The following is a 9,356-nucleotide window of genomic DNA, read 5'->3' on the forward strand; positions in this document are numbered from 1 at the left end:
CTCTGTACATTACCCATAATACTAAAAATTGCCCCATGTGATATAGCTAAACTGATTACATTTTGGACAAGTTTCTACTCATTATTTGGCTTTATTCATCTAATTTCTAATTATTTTTCCCCTCAGCATTTCAGAGGACAAGTTCAAAGGGAAGAAGAAGAAGGAGAGACACAAGTCCACCAACAGGAAAGAGGGACTCTAGGACAACAACAAGAAGGAGAGATGCAGGTTCACCAGCAAGAAGGACAGACACAAGGACATGAACAAGAAAGAGGGACTCTAGGGCACCAACAAGGAGAAGACATACATGTCCACCAACAAGGAGAGACACAGGTCCACCAACAAGGAGAGACAGAGGACCACCAACAAGAACGAGGAACACAAATCCACCAACAAGGAGGAGATACACATGTCCACCAACAAGAAGGAGAGACAGAGGGCCACCTACATGAAAGAGAGACTCTAGGACACCAACAAGGAGGAGAGATGGAGGTCCACCAACAAGAAGGAGAGACAGAGGGCCACCTACATGAAAGAGAGACTCTAGGACACCAACAAGGAGGAGAGATGGAGGTCCACCAACAAGAAGGAGAGACAGAGGGCCACCTACATGAAAGAGAGACTCTAGGACACCAACAAGGAGGAGAGATGGAGGTCCACCAACAAGAAGGAGAGACAGAGGGCCACCTACATGAAAGAGAGACTCTAGGACACCAACAAGAAGGAGAGATGGAGGTCCACCAACAAGAAGGAGAGACAGAGGGCCACCTACATGAAAGAGAGACTCTAGGACACCAACAAGGAGGAGAGATGGAGGTCCACCAACAAGAAGGAGAGACAGAGGGCCACCTACATGAAAGAGAGACTCTAGGACACCAACAAGGAGGAGAGATGGAGGTCCACCAACAAGAAGGAGAGACAGAGGGCCACCTACATGAAAGAGAGACTCTAGGACACCAACAAGGAGGAGAGATGGAGGTCCACCAACAAGAAGGAGAGACAGAGGGCCACCTACATGAAAGAGAAACTCTAGGACACCAACAAGAAGGAGAGATGGAGGTCCACCAACAAGAAGGAGAGACAGAGGGCCACCTACATGAAAGAGAGACTCTAGGACACCAACAAGAAGGAGAGATGGAGGTCCACCAACAAGAAGGAGAGACAGAGGGCCACCTACATGAAAGAGAGATTCTAGGACACCAACAAGAAGGAGAGATGGAGGTCCACCAACAAGAAGGAGAGACAGAGGGCCACCAGCAAGAAGGACAGACACAAGGACATGAACAAGAAAGAAGGACTCTAGGACACCAACAAGGAGAAGACATACATATATACCAACGAGGAAAGACACAGGTCCAGCAACAAGAAGGAGAGACTCTAGGACACCAACAAGGAGGAGATACACATGTCCACCAAAAAGGAGTGACAGAGGACCACCAACAAGAAAGAGGAACACAAATCCATCAACAAGGAGAGACACAAGTCCACCAAAAAGGAGTGACAGAGGACCACCAACAAGAAAGAGGAACACAAATCCACCAACAAGGGGAGACACAAGTCCATCAACAAGAAAGAGAGACTCTAGGACACCAACAAGGAGGAGATACACATGTCCACCAACAAGGAGAGACACATGTCCACCAACAAGGAGGAGATACACATGTCCACCAGCAAGAAGGAGAGACAGAGGGCCACCAACATGAAAGAGAGACACAAGTCAACCAACAAGAGATAGGGACTCTAGGGCATCAACAAGAAAGAGGAACACAAATCCACCAGCACAGGGAGACACAACAAGAAAGAGGGACTCTAGGACACCAACAAGAAGGAGAGATGCAGATTAATCAGCAAGAAGGACAGACACAAGGACACGAACAAGAAAGAGGGACTATAGGACACCAACAAGGAGGAGACATACATTTCCACCAACAAGAAGGAGAGACACAGGTCCACCAACAAGAAAGAGGGACTCCAGGACTCCAACAAGGAGAGACACAAGGACACCAACCAGTCGAAGGAGAGTTCAAAGGATTAGAACAATCTGAGCATCCACAAAACTGTGTATCTCCATCAAGTTGTTCCTCAGATGAGGAAGAGCAGTACACACGCCCAAGAAGGTTCATCTACCCTAACCTATCTAAATCATCAAGTGAACTCCAAAATCATTTTGACAGTGATGAATCTGACCTTGATCCAACATATCGACCAGAGGAGGGTAGCAACGAGGAATACAGCAGTGATGATGAGGCAACTCTTGAGATTCATCCAAGAAATGTTCAAGTGCGCAAGAGACCATCTTCTGTTATATCTACACCAGATGAAAAACCTACAAAGATTTATAAACAGTGCCTTCCAGGATCATTTTCAGGGCCAGAATTGCCACATCAGAAAACCAATGATAATATGGAAACGACACACAAACACGAGGACAAGAAAACAAGGTACAAGAAGCCATCAAGGCCATGCCCTTTCTGCAACAAAGCTTGTGGTGAAAAGCTCTCGAGACACATTTGTTTGGTACATAAGGATAAGGAGCAGGTGAAATCTGCCATGCAGCTGCCAAAGCGGGAGAGAGACAAGGTGTTCTCAAAGTTCAGGAAGGAAGGCATATACCAAGTAAATAGAGAACGTATGAAAGATGACAACCCCATTTATGAAAGAGAAAAGTTACCAAAATCAGGGAATGATGACAACCTTAAAATGTGCAGTAACTGCAAGGGCTTTTACAGCTCACATTTCTTCTGGCATCACAGGAAAGTTTGCCAAGGTGATATATGCACTCCATCTGAAGGAGTACCAGTAAACCTCATGGAAGGGAAAGATCCAGTGTATCAAAAACACCCAGACTTTGTCACTGACATACTTAGTAGATTCCAGAATGATGACGTTGGGAATACGTGTAGAACGGACAAAGTGATAGTTAATGTTGGACATCGACTGTGGACTAAACACAGATCCAAAAAAGACAAGAAACTTGAAGTAAGAAAATCAGTTATGGCTGATATGAGAAGACTTGCCACCTTATACACTGAGTTTAAGAAGAAACACGAGGTTCATGGGACTGCAGATCTCACAATGGGACATGCTGGAGACATGTTCAGTAGAGAGCACTTCGAATCTTTGACAGAGGCAATCCAGACGCTCACTTATGATGAAACTGAAGGCAAACTAAAGCCAGGACTGAAACTCTGCTTGTACTTTGTGCTGAAAAAAGCTAGCAAAATCACTAAAGCTAGTTTTCTTGTATCCAGGCTAGATGAAGATGCATCTGAGATTGACAAGTTCGTAGAGATTCTTGACTTGAACCAGAATTTGATTTTTGGGGATGCACACTACGAAATCCAAAAGAATCGCCAAGTGCGTTTGAGGAAGCCTGCAGAGCTCCCGCTTGAGGCTGACATTGAAGCATTGAAGACATACACTCAAAAGAAAGTCACAGAAATCATCTCTGATGAGTTCCTGGTTTGGGATTCTCACACATTTGTAGAGTTACGAGATCTGACTTGCTCGCGATTGACATTGTGGAATGCAAGGCGTGGTGGAGAACCCAGCAGGCTTACAACCGAAGAATGGAGAGATGCAGAAGAGGGTGTATGGATGCAGAAAGACAAGATTCATGAAGTTAAAAATCCAGCCCATCAGGAACTTTTATCTCAGCTCAAGATATGCTACCAGACTGGGAAGGGCACTAATCGCTTGGTTCCAGTCCTGTTCCCAAGAGACACTGTGAAACCTGTGCAACTTCTATGTGATCAGGAAATCCGGCATACAGCAGGAATAAGACCTGATAATAAGTACATATTCGCTTGTACTCAAATGTCTCATGACCATGTTGGAGGGTGGCATGCTCTAAAGAATGTCTCAGACAACATCAGCCTTTCGTCCAACGTTACGGTGAATGCCACCAAGAACAGGCACAGAGTGTCTACAATTTACGCATCCCTCGACTTGCCTGATGCTGACTTGGAACTATTTTACCGGCATATGGGACACTCCTCTACAATCAATCAAACAATCTACCAGACCCCACTTGCCATCCAAGAAATCACCCGAGTAGGGAGTCATCTCCATCATATAGATATAGGAGGTAGGTAAACATTTATACAAATTTTGCATTGGTTCAATGTACCATATTATATGTACAGCAAATTTATGATTATCTCGAGTTCAGATTTATAACAGCGAGGCAGTAGTAATAGAAATAAGAGCTGATATAATTTTGAATTGGGATAGCATATAGGATAATAACATCGAGCAACAAAACAACCAGTAAATGATACACCCAATTGTACATTTATATGAAAACAATTGCAAAATATTGATGGAAAAAACTTGCACCATTTCATATTCCCAAATCTGAAGCAAACCTAACGCAGAAAACAAAAATGTTCATCAAGTGATATTTACTATTTATTTATTTCATAAACTCTTTGTGTTTGGTATATATTTATTTTGTATTTGTTTGATTGCACTATTACAAATTTGTTAATTTGTTTATGCTCTCTCTCTCTTATATTGACTGTTGTTATATCGTGTATGCAAATTATTGATGTTCGCATTTTATATGTCTTTCCCTTCCCATAGGAATGAGGGCACGCAAAGAATCTGAAGCGTCTGATGACGATGGCTGCTCAAGTGCACCAGCGACCTCAAAGGATGGCTGCTCTACAGCACGGGTGAACTCTAAACATGACGACTCAACTCTAACGGTGACCTCTGAGGATGGCAGCTCAACTACACCAGCGACCTCAAAGGATGGCTGCTCTACAGCACGGGTGAACTCTGAGCATGGCAACTCAACTCTAACAGTGACCTCTGAGGATGGCAGCTCAACTACACCAGCGACCTCAAAGGATGGCTGCTCTACTGCAACATTGACCTCTGGGGATAGGTCTTCAGGTAATATGAAAGCGAAGTGTTTTTTTTTTGCACATTGTTGCTTTGATATTAAACAGGGAGTTGTTCCCATTAACTCTGCAGTTCAACTATCACATGTGCTGAATTCATAGTTGTATTGTATTGTTGAGAATCATAGGCATGAGTTCAAAACTTGGTTCTTGTAGAATGAATCAGTTCATAAAGGTTTCAGCATATGATACAATGGAGATTCATGAAGAAAAAAAAAAGTAGTAGATTCATGCATTTATATGACAAATATTGGTGTAAAACTAATTGGATCTGCTCAGGAACGCAACACTGTATGGGAAAAGTTTATAGCTGACCATAATGAGAAGTTTTCCCAGCAACCATTGTAAATACTGAAAGATTGTGTGATATGGATACAATTTGAATCTAGCAACTGCGAGAGTAATGGTAAAGGTGTATTTGGCCTAGACATTTAAAAGTTGGAGGGACACATGGGCTCTAACTACCTGTGCGCATGCATACAGCTTGTTGATTGATTTATTCCATATTTTTTAGCCCATGTGAGCAGAATGCTCAAGTGAGATTTTGCCATCCGTTTTGTTTGAAGGGGGTATACTGGAATCAGCGTGCAGTCGGTTGGGCGGTCGCGCGGTCAGTCGAATCTTGTGTCGTGAACTACTTCCTCAGTTTTTGAACAATTCTAGTGAAATTTGGCACAAATGTTTGCCTTGGGGTGTTGATGAGCAGACACACTATAGGCCCCTGAGCAAATTTATAAACTTTTTTTTCCCCCTTGGGGCACTATGGGGAGGTTGCGAAATTCAGGTGAGCATCTAGTCTACTGGGCTCTTTTTGAGTATTTTTTATTTTATTTTTGCCACATCATATGAGATGGGGATTTGAGGTTTGCAAAACATTAATCACCCTGTTTAAATTACAGTATCTTTTGCCCATAAATAAATTGGTACATGTAGGTGTCCCGATGCTGTGGTTATGTTTCATGAGATAAAGCAAATTCAGGGGAGGGTAGTCATGCAAGCTGCAACCGGAGTGTTGTGCGTTTTAAAGTATTTTTCTTCTTTTCAAACATCTTTCATAGATGTAGGCACAACATGTGACAAACTGTGAAACATGTCTGAAGCGTAGAAGTATATAAGGCTTATATGTTATGTCATTACAGCCCGAAGGTACAACCGCTGGTCAAAGCAGGGAAGCAAGCAGTGCAAGCAGTATTTCTCTGCAGCAATCAAACAAGGGGAACCATTACCAGGTAAGCTTCTTTGTGTTTATGTTTAAGTGCATCTTTAGGCAAAGGGTTGAGAAAAGTTGTAATTTTGTTGTCATTTTAAAGGGCAGGAAACTGGTATAGCATGTATTAGAAGTGTGCATATAATTTATATAAAAATCAGAATATTGTGTTCCAAGAAACTAAGTTCCAGGGATCCCCAGCTTTCAGTTTTGGTAGCTTCCATTTACTAGTTTCAAGGTCTAGTCATTATTATACCCCTGCCAAACGAAGTATATAGGAATCAGCGTGTTGGCAGAAGTTGATGACAGTGGCAGAAAGTGCATTGCCATGGTAATGGCATATTATGACAAACAAAGGGGGGGATCTTGCGTCGCGAACTACTCCTTCAGTTTTGAACAATTACGTGATAACTCAAGTATGACTTGATGGAATATCATCAAACTTTGAGTAGGACTTGGCAATTAATAAATTTGATTTTGAGTGACACTGCAATAGCTGGGGGGGGGGGGGGGGGGAGGGGGTTATTCCCCCATCCATCAGATGTTCTTCGTTTACGCGATAATTTGAGTATGACTTGATTGATGTCATTAAACTTGGTGAGACGGTCATGTAGGACATGACAAGTAACTCAGGACTCATTTGATTTCCCCACCCCCATCTCGGACCTCGGCCATATATCAATGTGTGGCATGTGTGTATACATGGATTATTTGTTTTACAAAAATGCATAGTCAAATTTATTGTTATTCCTATTTGATTATGCACATATGCAACTTTTTTTCCAGGAGTTCTACTTTTTTTCTTCAGTTTCCAGCATTTATGGAGAAAGTGCACTTAATTGACATTAATTGGCTTTTCATGTACTCTGAAAGATAGCTTAGTCAAATTAATAATAAGTATTGAAATTTCATATGAGTTGATAGTGCAAATATGCAAATTTGTTCAATATAATGCAGTGCGTGAGAGGGCAGAGGCATACCAGTCGACTAGTTCCTATTTAATAACCTAAGATAGTATCGATGATGACAAAGGATTTAGAATGTATTGTTCTTATTTCATACCCAGGGAGGAAGGCCTGCACCACTTTCCTGCAAAGACATCAAATCACCATGGAATGGCAGGCGGTAAGAAATAAGGTGATGAACGAAAGGAATAAAGCAAAGAAAAACTTTGATGACAGAGAGAGGAGCTTCCTAAACTAATAATATTAGTTGGGTCAGATCATATGGTCTGATTAACATCTTTTGTTGCCTTTTTTGGCACAATACATGTACCTTCACCTGTATATTCAGTAGGTATGTGGCTTCTAAATGAATATTCATGAAAGAGCTTGCACAAGGACTCATCCTCGTTTTGTTTCAGTGTCAAGCCTGGTCCTTTATCTGCACATGCGCAACCTGTAACTTGCTCTAATTTGTGATAGAGCTGAATTGATGAAAGTCTAATATGGTGGGCAAAGAGGTCAGTTGAAACATTGGTGTAATGATGATTAATGAGCCTGAATGAAGTTAGTTTATTTCGGTTTTCCCTGCCATTGACTTAGTGTATGTATTAAAGAAAGTGCTAAATGGTTATATAGTGGACATTTTGTAACCTGGATGTATGCAAGTTAAATGAATATTAAAGGTAATACAAAGTTTTGGGAATATTTCACTAGGGTCGGAGAATAACGTTTAAATTTTCATTATCATTGTAAAACCTTGTGTACGAAAAACCGCCTCTGAATAAATTGGGCTCTAAAACGCTTTGGATTTCGAGATATTCTAATATGAAATTTATCGGTGCTCCCGATAAATTTCAAATAGCGCCTACGGTCATATAACGGTAGCTGCGACCATGAAAATCTCGGAATATGCAGTTCTGATATTAGGTTTCCAAAAGAATAGTCAAGAAACATTGCTTTAAAGCTAAAGTAATATCAATCCGGAGAGGGCGCTATACAACATAAAGAGTTTATTATCTACAATTTCATCACTTTAGACTCGATTACAACAGCGACAACGATCATTGTGTTTTGTTGGATCGTATATATGCTTCCAATATGTACATTTGAACAAAATTCATGACCCCATACCAAAACTTTGTATTACCTTTAAATTTAATTCAGGATCAAATGAAGATGACATGTATCTAATTAATGATGTAATGATGAATACTGCTTTCAGTGCATGATGAAGGTTTGGACATTAGAAATGATTGGTTGCACACTGTACAGTGAAGTGTAGTTATGCAGTCAAACTTCAAGTTCAATTCAAGTTTATTAGAGTGAACTACATATTATTAGACAAAGGGTATTTATAGTACTTGATAATGATGTCAGTTTGAGCACAATCCCTTTTCGAAGTGTTTTTGAAGAGCATCAACTTGATTCCACAAGCACAGATATTACAAAGACACTTAGATGTCATTTTACTATCTAATCTTGCATATATATGGATTGCACGTTTGCATCTAGTTGAACTTTTGTTATTGTTATTCCTGTTATTGGAATATTTTACAGCATTGCCTTTTATATGGTGTACATATTTGGCTACATCAGTGTTCTTTGTGACAAGAGTAAATAATGCTAATTTGCTCATTTAGTGCTATAATAATTACATGTGTTAATGTTTTTATTCATGAGAAATGTAGGAAAAGTATAACGATTACATTCTGACCCACTAGGTTGTAGTGTTGCATAACATTGGGCACTGTCCCTATTCATCCCAGAATAGACATCGAAATATGAAAATGACTACATCGGGATTAATTTCAGAACCGAAGATCTCCACATGTATGTTCTTTCTTTTGCTTTCATTTGTGAGGACCCAGACCAAAAATGAGATGACTTCCTTTACTAGATTCAAAAGATACAGGCAAAGTTTTGACCACATCTTAATTTTACACCTTTTTTGAGAAGCTCTGTTTTCGTTCATGCACGAGTGGTTATTCATTGGTTCATGTCAAGTTAGTCATGGTTGGGTAGAGTATGTATGTTCCAATTATATGTAGAATTTCAAGGTTAAGCATTATTAGTTTTATAAATATTTTAGAAATATAAAACTACTACTGCTACTACTACTACTACTTCTACTACTACTACTACTACTACTACTACTACTACTACTACTACTACTAGTCTTGTATTACTACAACTACTACTAGTAGTACTACAGTACTACTACTGCTGCTGCCACTGCTGCTACTACTGCTACTACTACTACTACTACTACTACTACTACTACTACTACATTGGAACCTC

At 40.5% G+C, this 9,356-nt stretch overlaps 1 protein-coding gene across 1 annotated transcript; it reads left to right on the plus strand.

The window, feature by feature from the left end:
- Positions 1 to 1,155: 1,155 nt before the first annotated feature.
- On the plus strand, positions 1,156 to 7,832 carry LOC115923643. The gene is made up of 4 exons (XM_030984754.1): positions 1,156 to 4,087; positions 4,585 to 4,899; positions 6,047 to 6,136; positions 7,181 to 7,832. Exons 1-4 carry the CDS (start codon positions 1,216 to 1,218, stop codon positions 7,315 to 7,317), a joined length of 3,414 nt encoding a protein of 1,137 aa, XP_030840614.1. The 5' UTR covers positions 1,156 to 1,215; the 3' UTR covers positions 7,318 to 7,832.
- Positions 7,833 to 9,356: the final 1,524 nt, after the last annotated feature.

The sequence above is a fragment of the Strongylocentrotus purpuratus genome, unplaced genomic scaffold (genome assembly GCF_000002235.5).
Source record: "Strongylocentrotus purpuratus isolate Spur 01 unplaced genomic scaffold, Spur_5.0 spur5_scaffold_14, whole genome shotgun sequence".
In the NCBI taxonomy this organism is placed as follows: Eukaryota; Metazoa; Echinodermata; class Echinoidea; order Camarodonta; family Strongylocentrotidae; genus Strongylocentrotus; species Strongylocentrotus purpuratus.